Source organism: Tenrec ecaudatus, chromosome 4 (assembly GCF_050624435.1).
Source record: "Tenrec ecaudatus isolate mTenEca1 chromosome 4, mTenEca1.hap1, whole genome shotgun sequence".
NCBI lineage: Eukaryota > Metazoa > Chordata > Mammalia > Afrosoricida > Tenrecidae > Tenrec > Tenrec ecaudatus.
The window spans coordinates 194,398,314-194,414,429 of record NC_134533.1 but is presented as its reverse complement, the minus strand read 5'-3'; the positions used below and the strand labels follow the sequence as shown (position 1 = coordinate 194,414,429).

The following is a 16,116-nucleotide window of genomic DNA, read 5'->3' as shown; positions in this document are numbered from 1 at the left end:
CCTTGTAGGTACATGGTTATTAACCTAACACTGACAGCACTGAACTTCAGGGTAAACCTTTAAACGCTGTTTTGACCATACAGCACTCTGTTTTCAACTTGTCACTACTGGGACAGTAAGCGATGCGATGGTCTGATTCAGAATGGGCATACCAGTCCACTTCTGCTCACAAACGATGAGGCTATCAATCTTGAAGCATTCCATTTCATGTTTAATGACTTTGATTTCAATCACTCGTGGGCATGTTCAGCTATTTATTCTTCTTTTGAGTCATGCCACCTTCGTGAAGACAGGTCCTAAAAGGTTGACTCAGTCCGCGCCGTTAAGGTTGACCGTGAACTTGGAGGGTGCAGCTGTGTGGCACGTGTAGTTTGACTGCCTTCCCCACGGAAACACTCACCTCCCGGTACGACCAGACAATCCTCTGTTACCCGTGCGAGTTTCCCTCGCTCCTTTTGTTCTTGTTGCCAGGCCCCTCTTCCTAGTGTATCTTAGTCTGGACGCTCCATGGACACCTGTCCACCATGGGACATGGTGTGATTTGTCTATCTTCCTGTGTCCCAGCAACGTGCAGTCCACCCAAAGACAAGAAGGTGACTGGCGGGTAACGGTTACCGAGTTTTTACACAAATAGCATAAGTGCTATACTTTTTTTTGGTGTCTGTGTGTGTGTGTCTCTTAACTAGCATAGTGTGCTTTCAAAAATATCTCATACAGTTGGGGGTGGGGTCAGGTGTATAGCATTCACATTAGTATTAATAGATTCCAGTAAGAAAAAAAACCCAGAGGAAACAGGGTTGGGTGGGGCATAGTCAAAAGAAATATGTAAAGGAAATGTCACTTGGAAGAAAATTTCCTCAAGAGAGAAGCTATCTGTATCTATACACGCACATATTGGCATAACTATTATTAAATTAATTTTTTATTAACTGAAATAGCTTTTAGTAAATAGCATTTGAAAATAGCAGTAAGCAAGGATAAGAATCACCCCAGCATCTAGAGACTACTCCTATTGGTATTTTTGCTGCACATTTCCCCCCTCACTTTTTTTTCTTGTATAAACCACGATTTTAAAAACAATGCTCCGTTCAGTCTGACTTGAACAGCTAAAACGGTGCCTGTTGAGCCCCTCTCCTTCAGGACCATGCTGGACCTGACCTGATTTTCCACCTTTTTCTGTACTTGTGTGGTGTTTGCTGTGGCTGTTCCTCTTAGGGTCCAGCTCAGAGGTAGTGTGGCCTGGAGGTCACCCTCTTGCTGTGTTTCGGGGTGTGACACCCAGGAAGGATGGACCTGCAGGGACAGCAGGTAGAATAAGGGGCTCAGCAGGGGGTGGGAGTTAGGGTGGGGTAAAGGGATTAGATGTCAAGGAATCCAAGAAGAAAGAGAATATTTGCAAACTGATAGTGGTAGCAACTGTACAGTCCTGCTTGGAATGGTGGGAAAGTGTATTAACTCCCAGTTAATAATATATCAAATGCCGCGTGGGCCCTTAAAACGTTTTCACGCTTCGCCTCAGTGCTTTTTAGTCTTTCTTTTTTCTCAGTCTTGGGAGCAAGAAAAGGACAGAGACGTTGCTCCATTCTACATCTCGGGCACTTGCAAAAACTATTCTCTCATATCCAGCCTCCACGCTCTACAGCTGAATTCAAGACTGAAAGACATTGTCAGCAGCTGCCTCTTTTAATTTCTTTGTTACCCCTCAAGCTAAAAACTCTATCCTGGCAGCTGACAACAGTTTTCTGATTTGAGTTAATAAAACGTCCCCTTTCCAAAGCTAACTGCGTTTTCTCACATTAAAACCCCTACTCGTTTTTATAATTAAAATCATTTTCTTGACTTCTTCAAACACTTTCCTTCCTACACATGTACTTTTTAAATCTCAAACTCTTCTGCTCAAAATTTAGCTCTGATGATTTGCAGTTTGGTCAACAGCAGGCATAAGAATTTGCAATGGAAAGGAACCTGGACTTTACAACACATCTGCTGGCCAGCAGTAGGGGGTGCACTCCTGGCCAGGGGTAGGAAGTACACTACAATTTTATTTTTTTTTAAAAAACCCAGAAAAAATATATATCACAGTAGTTTAAGACCTGTGATAGAAGCAGGCAAATACTGTAGGTGAATGTAGAGTTAAGAAAGCAGTGTTTCACCTGTCAGCTGGTCCTGCTTCTTGTGAGTGGTCCAGGAACCAGCAGCTTCAGCATCACCTGGGAGCTGTGAGAAACTTGGAATCCTGGTTCCCCACCCCAGACCTACTGAAGTGGAATCTACATTTTCACTCGATCCCTAGATGAGTCATATGTCTATTAAAGTTTGAGAAGCGCTGGGCTAAGAGCCACAGCAAATGGGACCCTGGTACATAGATTAATGGAAAACAGCTGATATTTAAAAATGTAACAGATTTTAGGAATACTTGAGCCAAATAACTACATTGAGGAAACCTGCTTTCTTTTGAATTATGTCCATGCAAGGAGAATGAACACTTCAGGTTTACATTTACATGAAAACCCATGTAGAGAAGGGGGTAATAGATCTTGTTTTAAAAAAAGGCAGGCTGATAAACTTGCTACAGATGGCGTTCGTGCAGGCCAGAACCTAAGGGAGGAGTGGGGGAGAAAGAGAGGGGTGCGCCATTTTTTTTGCCATGGGAGGGGTTTGTCTTGTTCCTGTATTTTTGCAGATTTTAAACTTTCATTAGAAGACTGCGTGCTTAAAAAAAAGAAGACGACTGAGTGCTCTGTCGGGAGTCTTAGGCATCCGTCCGAGGCAGAGTGGAGCTGCCAGCATGTGCTAAGAAGGAAGGAATGAGGTCCCTGGGTCTTCCCACCACTCTTCTTCGCAGTGAGCCTGGCGAGGCGGCAGGCGGCAGCCCTCCAGGGCAGCGTGTGATGTGCAGTACACAGCGGGTGACTTCACAGTGGGCCTGGAGGCCTAGAGGGGGCTTCAAAGGACCCCAGATGTGGAGCGAGGATGGGGGAGGAAGGGAGGATGAGGGAGTCTTGAAAGGGAGGCCAGTGTGTAGAAATTGCCTGGAGTACTTAAACGCGCAGTCTCTAGGACCCCTTCCACCAGAGCTCCCGGAGCTGAGTCTCTGCGGGTAGAAGCCAGGATGTGCTTGCTGGCCAAGGAGCGGCACAAGACACAACTGAACATTTGAGTATCTACCCTACGATCATATTTGCAATATCTTCTCTTCCCCCAGCATCCGGATGAGAGAGCAGTAGTGTATACTTCTAAAGGCAGTGTTTCCATCTCCCTTACCCTGCCCCGGGTGATTTTACACCATGTCAAAAATGGCCATCCATTCTTGAGGAATTAAAATCCTTGTTCATGCTTTCTGAGTTTGGGGACTAAAAGGAGGTATAAAGGGCTAAGATCAGGGCTGGAGAGTGGATAGGGTAAGGTTTCCCAATGAAATTCTCATAGGAAATCCCGTGACCCTTGAAACATGAGAAAGTATATCATTGCCATAAATAATAATTGATAGTAAACCTTAAGTGCCACGTCCCTGGCTTTTTTCTCCCCAATGCGATTTTTAATTTTCTTCAAATTTCTTTGTCATGAGACCCATGATTATCTGTTTCCTTTGAGAAAATCTTTTAAGATTACCCCGTGGGGGTCCCAAACCACAGCCACCACACTCTCACCTGAGTGGACCTCTTTACCTGGAATTTAACTGGCCCAAAAGATCCCCTGGGGCCGCTGCTCTGATGAGATGGCCTCTGAAGGCAGCCGGCGCGACGAAGACTGTGGTCCTGAGAGCTCTGTCTCTCCGCAGCCACCCACAGATTGCACAGTAACATCTACAGATTCTTTGGAGTGAGCCCATGCGTGTATGACCTGAAGCCCTTAAAGCAGTGCATTTTGACTTACCCTCATGTATCATTGATCCGAGTCAGATTGTTTAATGATGAGCTGACTTTATTCAGTGTGACTAATTTTAGCAGCGCAGTCAAGATTTCCTTTTCTGAGATAGCTGAACAAATTAACATTTCTATGGACACATTTTCATTTTAGAACATGGCAATGTTCTGTCAGCCTGCTGATTCGTAAGAGCTGTGAACACTGTTAATTTTAGATGAGTCTGGGGCTACTTTCAAAGTATGTTTCAGGATTTTAAAAGCTAGTGTAAGATCGTAGGGCAGGTATCATTTATTGGTGAGGAAGCTGAGCTCCCCCCCCCCCAAAAAAAAATTGAGTGATTTTCTTGGGACTGGTCCCATGGGCAGAAAGAAGCCAAACCATTAAAGTTTCCTGACCCAGGGTGCACTCCTGAGATCCTGTGGCTTACATAGACTTCCTGGATGGGTTACATGTTGGACAGCTAACCGCAAGGTCAGCAGTTCAAAACAGCCAGCCACTCGCAAGAGAAAGATGAGGCTCTCTGCCCTGTCCTAAAAGGCTGATGTGTGTCAGAATTGACTCCATGGCAGCGAGTTTGGGGGTTTAGGTTTTGGTTTATCATGAGAATCATAATAACCCCCCGCCCCAAAAAATCCCAATTGCTTAATGAGTCAAGTCCACAAAACCTAGATTTTTTTCATGTTTTTTCTCTTTGAAATTGTACTTCATCTTGCAATCCTTAGCAGTGTGTCATAGTTGGAAGTATTGGTGTTTTTCTTCCTGAATGATACATAAAATAGCATACGTTTTACAAACACTAGTGTCTCCGATATTAAATACAATATGTCAGCAGATGGACTCATCCTAAACTTTCTATTTTTAATTTTTTAATTACTATATTTAATTTAATAGAAAATGAAATCACAAAACAAAAAATGAATTTTTGAGCAGTTTTTCCATAGGAGATACCTCTTTCTTTAAAAATTCCCTCGTAGGTTGAGAGATGATGAAAAACATGAGTAGGTCACAATTTTTTTTAAAACTACAAGTATCAGTTAAAGTCATTGTTGGTTGTTCTGCTATGAAACATAAGAATGGTAATATTCTGAAACATTCTGAGGGGGAAGTTAGCCATAATACTATTTTTCCATGTACTGGTAGAATGTTCGGTGGGTTGACGATATTCACAATTGGTCCTGAGAATATAATAATCCCCATGTCCCGTGGTGTAAGCTCAGTATTTAATGGGGTCGCCGCGACCACCTGTGCAAACAGCCACGTGCACTCGCGTCTGGAGTCGGCGCAGAGACAGAGAACGTTCAGCTGAGGTGATACACTGTGGCAGGCGAGTTGGGGTTGGCCAATGGCAGCTCTGTGATTCTGAAGCAAAATTTAAAAAATTTAAAGGACATTGTTCAGATGACGGTTTCTCTCTTGTCTTTGAAGATGTGTCGTTTTGAAATTGTTGTATGGGACAGGATTTGGCTCTTCCAGCCCAAAAGTCCCCCGACTGTAGGTCGGTTAGAGGTCAGACCTGGCTTTTATGTCTGGTAGGAGGGGTTTGCTCTATAATTGGGGAGCTGAAATAATCCACTGTCATAGGATCCAGATTCCTTCTAATTCAGACACCAGCCTTTAGGACCCACTCTCGTGGAATGTTCTCGTTGTTGCTGTGGTGGTTAGGCGCTGTGCTGACAGCATGTGTCCCCGGAGACGCTGGGTGCAACAGAACACAACCCTACCCAGTCCGGCCTCATGTCCACCAATCTAGTTGAGAGTCTTCCTCTTTTTCTGCCTTACAAAGTATGGGGTTCTGGTCCAGCAACCGGTCTCTCCTGATACCGAATGCAAAGTCTCAGATGAAGTCTTGTCCCGGTAGCTGCTAAGGCTTTCTGGAGCTTTCTGGCTGTACTTCCTCGGTTGCAGATTTATTTGTCCTTCTAGCAAGCCATGGTGTTTTTGATATCCCTCATTGAGATAGCGAATTCCCTAAGACTGCCCAGGACTCTGCATGGGTTCCTCCTTCCTGCACTACACCTTCAAGCAGGTGAGAGAGCGACCTCGCCGGTGTCGCTTACTTCAGGTACTTCTGTCTCCTACTCCTTGGAAAAGACATCCATTGCCCAGCTATGCATTTGCTCTGTTGTTATAGAAGTGAAAGAGGACCGTCCATTTGCATTTCTCCCGATATGTGAGATTAAGTTAGGGAGCATTGGGGGATTTTATGACCTGCTGCTGTGACTGCTGCATGTTTGAAAAGGGTTGTTGAATTAGTTTACTCTCTCTGGTTATTACTTGGGTGGGAGGGCGGGCAGGGGGTGGTTTACCTTGTTTATACGATCTCTGCTTATTTCATCAGGAGTGGGGAAGGCTATTCTGTAATGCATGTTCAGCCCACCAGCTTCATCAAGCATGTCCTTCTGCCTTTACTTCCTAGTAAAAAATCACGGCGCTGCTGGTGACCTTTACACTTTTCATTCATTACTGTCCCGAGAACAATCGAATCTCGTATCGCAGGATCCCGGCCGCCTCTGGCTGAGCACCCAGGGTGCTGGCTTCCACGTGAGAGCAGGGGGGACAGGCATCTCTGAAGACAGAGCAGAGACTGCAGGCAGGTCACGGAGGTCACTTCTGCTCTCTCTGAGCCCGTGGTATCGCTCTGCTTCCCTTATGCATCTGTTTCATTCGCTCCCTGTCAATCCAAATCCCGTGCTCATTCATGATAACGTGGCCTTGGCTGTGTCTGTCCCTGACTCTCCCATATAAGCATTGTGTGCTTATTTCCTAGGTAATATACCCATTGACTCAGCCTATCATGTTAGCTTCAGACCAGAGATCCTCAAATTATAATCCTTCTCTGTGATAACCCCCTCACATCAGTTGCCCTTCCTGATTCCATCCACTGTGGCCACGGCGGGCTTGTCACATGGTTCAGAAGATGACCCCCTTCAGTGACTGGGTCATTTTTCATACATACTCAAGTATAAGCCGAGTTTTTTAGCACTTTTTTTTCTTGTAGTTTTTGTAAAAATTAGTTTTATAAAATTAGGTGCCTCGGCAGCTATTCGGGTCGCCTTACACTCGAGTATATACGGTATCTGTTTCTATTTCCCAAACTGCTCTGGAAAAAGCGACTTGAGGCAACAAAGATTTCATCCTTCTATGGGCTGGCTGGGCTCAGCTGGACTGTTTGCTCCACGTGGTATTAGCTGGGATTATTCACAAAGGCCTTATTTAATCAGGGGCTCAGCTGGGGCTGAAACATCCAAGATGGCTTCATTCGCATGGCTGATAGATCGCCTGGGGCGATTGGAAGGGTGGGAACTCCGTCTGTCTTTCTCTCTGGATGGTCCACAGTTATTTATTGGTCCAGCCCCAGGCTTCTTTCTATTGTTGCTGGATCCCCGGAGAGCAAAACCACAAGCCTCCAGATCTCTCCAAGCCTTTCATTCATAGACTATCACTTCAAGGGGAGAGGAAACAGACCCCATCTCGTAACGGGAGGACGGCATTCCTATACTGGGATAGGGGAATTACTGGTGGCATCCTTGCAAACAGTGTGACCCACAGTGGCAGAGAGTGTGAGGCTTGACCGTAGATGAGCTCCAAAGTGAAGGTGCTGTTGACTTCACGTGCCAGCCGACTCATTGCCATGCGGTCTCAGTTACATTCTGTCTTACAGAGAATGTGTCTAACTTCTGGCCACTTGTTGCGATCAACCCCCAATGGCAATACAGAGCGATGCTGTCCTCTTCCTCAACGTTTCTTCATCGCTTTGAGAATTGCCACAGTCCTGCTTTGTATCAGACGTCCTCAGCTCTGCACAGATCCTTGGGCGAAATGGCTTCAGGGCCCCCCTCCAGCTCCTCCCGGAGTGTCCTGAAGGCGCTAGTTTTTCAGTCCCCTTCATGAAATGTGGTGGACAGAATGACCCCTGACTTCAGATGCAGGCTTGTCTGACTAGCCCAAAGGGAAACCAGTCTGTCTGATCATGCCCAATCTAAGCAGGATCTTACTGTTAAGGTAGGCTGTTGATAACAAATTGTGTTGGTTTCCATAGCATTGGTGTATCTTGGACTTAACAGTGAGCTGTCACAACCCAGGATATTTCTCAGATGAATGAATGCCCAGCTAGCACTCCCCTGCCGTGGACCACTCTCCCTCAGAAAGAATACGAGAGACTAAACCCCAAAGATGATTAGAGATTTGCTCTCCTTAAGAACACAAGACATCTGCCAAATAGAGGATCCAGAAGCAAAGGCTTAATCCTCAGATCAAGACCCTGCACCGTGCAAATTGTCTCTTTGGAGCAAGGGAAAAATGACGGACTAACCAGCACTGTCACACACGTCCCCTCCTCCAGCACCTTCAGCACCCTCACCGTTCCGAGTAGAAACATGCGCGAAGCAAGTCAGTCTTCCTGCAGTTGTGAGGCAGTTTACTGATCATACGTTCCACTCCTGTCCAGCATGTATGGGGCAGGAGGAAGTCAAAAAGACAGAAAGAATCGTGAAGTATTCGGACCAGAGTAAGCATCCTGCGGAAAAGTTGGTGGCTCTACCCCCTGTTGCTGTAGCTTTAGGTGATGCTGATGATCAGGAGGTAAGAGTCGTTGAACCATCAGTAGGAAGAAGGGCTGACCACCAAAGTAGCAGGCCTTTGGGAGCGGATGATCGTGCTACGTCCTTAGCCAGCCTCCCGAGACCGTGCAAGGGAGGCTGTCAGTGCAGAGTGAGTGGGAGGCTGAGAATGAAGGGAGAGCCAAGGTGCTTGGAATTCTTGCAGTTCGCTCAAACTTGTCTCTGTCCCCTTCAACAGGAGTGACCAGGGACTTGTATTTGTCTCCCCGTATTTCATCAGAGGAAGAATGAATGGTCTGCACACTGGAGGACTTGCTGGGCACATTGCAGCGGGCAGCTCTTTGACTTTTTGCTTGCTTTAAGTGATGCATGTAACATACAGGATTCAGCTCGTGTGCGTGGGTCTAGCCCCATGGCTTAGATTATTCAAAAAGGAAACAGAATTTTCTGCTTAGGCTCCGCTATACGTGGGGCCCTTGCTTTCTCTAAACTCAGCTCCACAGCTATAAAATAGCTTAGTTCTTGTAGCTTCCTCACAGTTAAAAGACTCTCATGCAATCATCTGTGTCAAGGTAATCTCTGTACAGTGCCTGGCTCACAGTAGTCACTTAGTAAAGAGTGTGATGGCCAAAAGGTTTTGCTAATATATATTCATTCCTACCTGCATAGCTTTGGACACATTACAGCCTTTGCCATTTCAGACTTACGACTCTGATTATATGTACAGCCTTTTGTGCTCAATGGTGGCTTCCAGACATACACCATTTGAATATGTCCTGTAGTACCCTTGAGAGATGTTCAGAGCGTTCCTAAGATAGCCAGTTGCTGTCAAGTTGACTCAGCCTCGTGGTGACACCATTTACGTCGCCGGAGAACCCCACTCCACCGGGCATTCACTGGGTGCTTTTAGGAGTACGCTGGCAGGCCTCTCTCCCCAGAAGCCTCAGGGTGAACTTGAACCAGCAACCTGCTGAGTAACAGCCAGATGCCTTAACCATTTGCACCACCCAGGGATGACTCCTATGAAATATCAGACTGAACTCTACTCCATTGTACTGAGTCTCCATTTATTCAAAACAGTGACTGCAAATCATTTATTAATGCAGCCACATACTGTAATATACTGGATAAATAACCAGGGAAGAAATTCTGACTCCCTGTCAGCCTGCCTTTCATTTCATGGTCATGAGATTGTGTTAAGATTCTGCAGGTTGAATTCTCTGCTTTTGGTCGCAGAAGAGAGCCAGCTGAGGAAGCCTGTCACCCCAGAGTGACCTGAGGGTGTCTCTTGGAGACTTGCAGGGTGACATAAAAGAGAAGGCACAATAGTATAGTTGGGAACAAAAGGCATGAGCCAATCAAATTACTAAGGCAGGGTCTAGCCCATGGGCAGATGGGGACTTTCTGTCTTCTTCTATTGAGCCCTCAGTATCTGCCCCTTTTCTGTATCCAGAGAAAATCTTATGTCTTTGGGCAACAGACAGTATCAGGGAAGGTGCCCACAGTCCACTAACTTCCTGTCTTTGTTCCCAAGTGGACAAGGAAGCCAGGAAGAAGCCAGCCTGTCCACACCTGGCCAGGCAAGCCTTCTCTGGTTAGGACCTACAGCTCTAGAACCATCTAGAAGCCAGCACAAGCCCCAGATTTGCGGAGGTCAACCCTGTTGGCATTGAAACCAAGGTGTTTGAAATTTTTGTGTTGCCTTCAGAGTCCCAGAATGGTATGAGCTTCTTTCTCCTCCCTCCCGCTGAATGGGGTTTGGAAGTAAAATGTAGCCTGGGCCCCAGAGACTGCCAGACGGGCCCTCTTTGCTCTCTCGACCTCCTGAGCTCAAGCCTGGTGGCCCTGCTGGATCCCGCACCTCCGGATGAAGTCAGCTCCGCTTCTCTCTAGATCGGCAGTTCTCAACCTGTGGGTTGTGACCCCTTCGGGGGTCGAACAACCCTTTCACAGGGGTCACCCGATTCATTGCAGGAACAAAATGACTGATGAAGTAGCAACGAAAATCATTTTATGGTTGGGGGCGGTCAGCCCAACCACCTGAGGAAGTGTAGTGAAGGGTGACAGCACAAGGAAGGTGGAGAACCGCTGACCTAGATGATAATTTGACAAAAGGGTGTTGAAGAAGTTAAACTGTAGAGTAGAGAATCCCTTGTTTCAGCTCTGTGTTAAATAAAAGCAGGGGCTCAATGCTGGTGATGAAAACTGTGTAGCACAAAACAGATGCGCCTTCACAGATTTTTAATATACTAAAAATCTGGGACATCTTTTGTGGCCATTAAAGCATAATACTAGGTGATTAGCCAAGTATTGAGCACAGCAGGGGCTCCCTGCCGATAGTGGCATCTGCCGCCCCGCCTGCCTGGCTGCGCCCAGCGTGGAATCCAGCCACGGCCCTAAGCTACATCTTTCAAAGAAGATTTCTGGAGTCTAAGTAAGAACCTTAACTATTTTGAGCTAAGGTTGCTACAGATCTCTCAAGATGAAAGCCAAATAGAATGATTGTGACATCCCAAATGGACTGTATTCGACCGCATGGTCTTGAAGTTTCCCACCTGAAAGCAGTGGATTGGGAGTCCTCCGGGCTGCGTGGGAAGCGGTCTCTGAACTAGCCGGTGCTCTGTCCGTGGAAGGCCTGAGTCAGGAGCACAGCTGCACGATCAACTGCACTTTTGGGATGGTTCTTGACTCCCTCTAGACATGGTGACTCGGAGGCCAGCCAGGTGTGTAGCTTTAGATGCTCACAGCAGCGTACAAGGGGCTTGGGGGGACTTCAGCTCCCCAAACCCTGTGACGGCCCTTGGTGTCTGATGTGGACAATGGCTGAAGACCTTCCCAGGGCTGTCGCCCCTTGTCTGAGGTAGGCAAGTGCAGAATACAACCAGATAAAGGCGTCCGTGGAGGTCTATCCTATGGCCTCTTTTCAAACACCCTGTCACGGTGAGGTAGCGCTATCTGCCGACATAGAAAGACTGCCAAGACAGGACCTTTGGTGAGAAAGGGGGAAACAAGAACATATAGGTGACTTGGCCCGATTTCCATAAAAAATAAAGCATCTATTGGTGATAACTAATGGTAAATCAAAATATACTGCTTCGCAAGCCTGGAAATGTTTTTGTTGAACACAAATATCAAAATGTGAAGCTGGTTCTCAGCACGGTCTCTGACTAGGTCTACAGATGGCCCTAGTTCCATCTCTCGCCCTTCTCCAAAGAATTCCCCTCTCTCTGATTTGCACCACGTGAACCCCTCAGTTGGGGCGTCCTTGAGGGATTTGTGTCATCTTTCTCTTCTAGGCCCTCTGAGTCTGGGGACCCAAAGAGGCTGCAGGGTCAGGACTAGGGCAGATGGGCTAAGGCTTCTCAGGTCTCACAGGACAGCCTTAGCCAAGAAGGAGCAGGTGCCCATGTGATGGAAAAGCACTCCTCTGCTAGGCCTCTTTCTCACCAACGTCAGTTTCGGCCTTCTTAAACCGTCTTCCTGGTAAACTCCTGGGGTTGTCCTGAGTTCAAGGGGTGGGGGGAGGGGAGGGGAAATCTATCAGTCTGATCCCTCCGGATCTCAAAAACGGACCATCACAACCTTCCAAGCACGGCGTAAGCCCGCCGAGAGAACTGGCCTGCAGCCATCAATGAGCGCAGAGACTGGTTTTAAAATGTTTGCCTTGAAACACACTTTTGGGTGTGTTCACTGCGGCCCCGGTAGCAGTACTTTTTGACCAGCCCTTGGATCCTTGCAGAGAACGAGACAACAGTTGGTTTGGGCAGCTGTCCGAGTTAGAAGGGAGATGTTCACATCTCGTTTGTAGACCTACCTTCCTTTACAGAGACGCGGTCCACCCTCGTGGCCTGCCTGGCATCGCTCCAAGCACAAGGATTCGCTCACACTGCGGAGTGGGCGAGGCGGACGGTGGCAGAGCAGTGCTTTGTAGATGGAAATACAGGTTGTCCTTGGCCTATGGCATAATCAGGTTTCAGCAAACCGCATGCAGGCCCCTCCGTGTTTGGGGTTTGAGTGTTTTGCACATCTTATTAGGAATATGCAGCACATCATGTGCTGATGAGATCGGCCTCGGATACTCAGCATTGTTCAGTGTTGCGATGTAGAAAGATACTGATAATAAAAGGCAATACTGAAGCTAAAAAGGTGGGTCTTTGACCTATGTCAGACCAACTTGCTATTGTGTCAGTGAAACCTCTCCATATGTCGGCGATTACCTGTACAAGAGGTGGAAGAGACCAGGCAAGGGAGGAGGTAGGAGCAGGGTGGGCATGGTCCGGAGTTTCCCAGTGTGGATGGTGCTGTCAAGGAGGGCGATGTTCCTGAGAGGGGGCTTCAGAGTGAAGGCTGAAGGAGATGGAGGAGGAGTCACAGACATTTCTGTGGCAAGAACCTCTCCTACAGAGGCACAGTGAACATGCTGGCCCTGTGGCTGGAGAAGACCTGGCGTGTTAGACCAACATTAGGAGCTCATTGGGAAAGACAGGAGTCGAGGGCAGCAGAGGGCAGTGGGTGGTGGCAGCAGGACAGGTCGTATGAGGCTGTGGGGAAGGACATGGACTTTGACACTGACCTACATGGGGAGCCCCTGGGAGGTCCTCGTGGGTGGGAGGCAGATTCTGGCCAGTGTTTTAGTTGGGCCTCTGGCTGCTGTGTGGTGCAGGGAGAAGCATGAAGAGCAGTCAGAGGGTAAACTGAGACTGGAGGTGATGGACCACATGGAGGCCGTCGGGGCTGAGAACCTGGGTGTGTGTGTGTGTGTGTGTGTGTGTGTGTGTGTGTTTTGAAGATACCAGGAAGGATGGGTGCAGGAGCAGGGGGGCGGGTGGCACCAGGGTCTTTGCTGTGAGATGCCCCACGAAAACATTTGCCTTGACTGAGGAGGTTCAGCGTGGAGGGCCCAGGGCATTAGGGGCAGGGCTGGGGCAAATTAGGCTGAAGGAGATGGAGGAGCCGCGGGCATTTCTGTGGCAGGTGGGCATCTCGAACAGAGACTCACTAATTTTCAGAAAGATAATATTTGGTCTTTCCAAGAGCAAATGGAAAAGCTAATTACAGTCTACTAAAACTGGGAATTGGTGTGGCCGCCCCACACAGGGCGGCACACAGGCCGTGTAGGAAGAAATAACATTCCTGAAACAACGGCCACTGTTTGTGTACAAAGACCTCCATCCACCGAGTGCACTTTCCACAGTGAGTTCAGTAAGGATGAACAGAACCGAAGCTCCCTTCCGTTCAGCTAAGCGGTGGGACATCTATTTATAGCCACTAATTAAAGGTCTGTCAAAAAGCAGGCCCATCATAAATGGTCACGTGGTAAACCCTTCTGTGGACTCGGGCCTCATGGGGGCTTAAAAACCGCACTGCGTGTCAGTCTCCGCAGAGCCTGAATTTGATTCCACAGTGCGTGTGCATGCCAAGGTAAGTCCTCAGCTGGTTTCCCCCCGGGCCAGCGCCAAGCTTTCCTGGATTTTCCTGTGCGTTGGAGAGGCGGTTCAAGAAGGACACGTTAAAAGGGTGGGTGGGCAGGAAAGGAGAAGGGACAGTACCAAGGATAAGTCACTGTTGTTAGGTTCCAGCTCACAGTGGTGCCCAGCGGAAGGCGCCACTGCCCGGTCCTGCGCCATCCCCACCAGTCCATTGTTCCCAGGCCTGAGTCCACTGATGCAGCCCCCATGTCAGTCTACCTCCGAGTGGTCTGTTTGGGGGCCGGATGTGTTTTCCAGGGAAATTGAGCGACTGGGCTACAGGGCTATAAGAAACGCCAGGGCGAGTCAGAGAGTCCGGCTGCAATCATCGAAACCTTAACTGAACGAAGTAACACACTGTGAGGCTGTTTTTTCTTGACACATCCTGCACCTTCTGACAGAGGCGTCCCATCGCCCCACCCCTTCCCTAGAGGATTCTGCACTCGTTGACACCATGTCGGGCATCCTCACGGGACTCGGGTGGCATTCCTTCCCAATGTTCTTTGAGTTTGGCAACAAAGAGAAAGTTGAAAGGGCAGATCGAGACTGTACTGTGAATGGGGTAAGGTTTCCCCATAAAGTTCTCACAGGCCAGCTTGGCTGCCTTCTGAGAATGAGCAGCTGCATTGTCTGATGAGGGAGCAATCCCGCGGTGCAACTTTCCTGACTTTTGCCTCCACCACGCAGATTTTATTTTCTTAAAGACCCGTCTTTATAATCCTCAGTGATAATTAGATATCCTTTGAGAAACTCTTCTCAAGATATCACCTTTGGAATCACCTCTACACCCCCCACTCTGCACTCCCCCCCACCTAAAAAAAGGAAACATCACCAAACCTTTCTGAGGTTGTCACTCTGGAATGTGCTTGGCCCTGAGGAGCCATTCTTAGATCTGTCCTTGCCTTTTAAAAAGTACCTTGACAAGAGTGCAGCAGACGTGTGGCTGAGATGTCAAGCTGTAGAAGGATGTCGCGGCATATCTAACACGGCTTCATTGCTTATTTCGTTACAGGGACAGGCGGATCTTCTGAAGTACGCGAAGAACGAGACCTTGGAGAACCTGAAACAAATCCATTACGCTGCTGTCTCCTGCGGGCTGAATAAGCCAGGCACCGAAAACGCCGACCTCCAGAAGCCGCGCCGGAGCCTGGAAGCCATCCCTGAAAAAGCGAATGATGAAACTGGAGAGTGAAGGAGCTCTCTAGCGGTCATCTCGGACCAACTGCCGTCCAGTGGAGCATTTGCTTTGCACTCACTAATGAAAATAATATTTGGGATTTTAAAGCACAACTGGAATAGCTAATAACAGTCTTTTAAAACTGTGAATGTATGTAGCAGTCCTGCGTGTGAAGGCAAATAAACTCAACGAGAAATTATCTTCCTGGCCAAAATATGCTATATTTGTACACAAAGACACCTAACTCCGTTCTGATATGAAGAACATGATTCACTCTAGTTCCATTGAGCAACACGTTTTCCTGACGGAAACTTATTTCCTGGGATGGAAATGGATTGGATTGTCCCATGAGTATTTATTGGAGAGAAAGAGCCTGCTGCGAATCCACCCATTGTGCTTTGGTGGGTGCCAGGGACTCTGGGGCAGTGATTTGGGTGGTGTGCTCGCTGAGCCATAATTGCTGAGAAGAATGCAGCGGGCGGATCCCCGAGTTCCCAGGACACTTTGGAGAGCCATCACCGACCAGGAGTGTGCAAGCCGACTGAAGCTGCCGGGGATCCACACCACGTCCAAGCAGTCCATCTGGAAGCAACGCATTGTGAATAGTTTTTCATCGTGTGAAGTAGTGTTCACATTAAAAAGATGTTTTCTGATATGCTTCTCCACGCAGTGTCTACTTTCCATGAAACCGTCTTAACGCTGTCTAGCCCCCACTCGTTCCATCTACCCCGTAGTGGTGAGGTGCTATGGAGTCGGCATGGCCTCAGAGTGACCCTGCAGGGCAGAGCAAGCCTGCCCCAAAGGTTTTCTAGGCTGGTGTCTTCACGGGAGCAGCCTTGGTAGGGGGTTCACGTTGGGTTGAGTTCCACCTGCAAGGTCTGCAATCCAGCAGCCGCTCCTCGGGGCTGCCTACGACTCCCGTAAGCAATTCCAGCAGCGGTTCTCGACCTTCCTAAAGCCGCGACCCTTTCATACAGATCCTCATGTGGTGGTGACCCCCCAACCATGAAATTATTTTCGTTGCTACTTCATAACTCATTTTGCT

General features: G+C 48.0%; 1 protein-coding gene across 1 annotated transcript in view; it reads left to right on the top strand.

The window, feature by feature from the left end:
- Nucleotides 1-15,691, top strand: part of PLCL2 (phospholipase C like 2) — a 190,669-nt gene extending 174,978 nt beyond the window's left edge. Inside the window, exon 6 of the mRNA XM_075547175.1 lies at nucleotides 14,907-15,691. Within this exon, the coding sequence (XP_075403290.1) occupies nucleotides 14,907-15,086 (180 nt within the window). The 3' untranslated portion in view covers nucleotides 15,087-15,691. The remainder of the gene's footprint in view (nucleotides 1-14,906) is intronic.
- The last annotated feature ends 425 nt before the right edge of the window (nucleotides 15,692-16,116 follow it).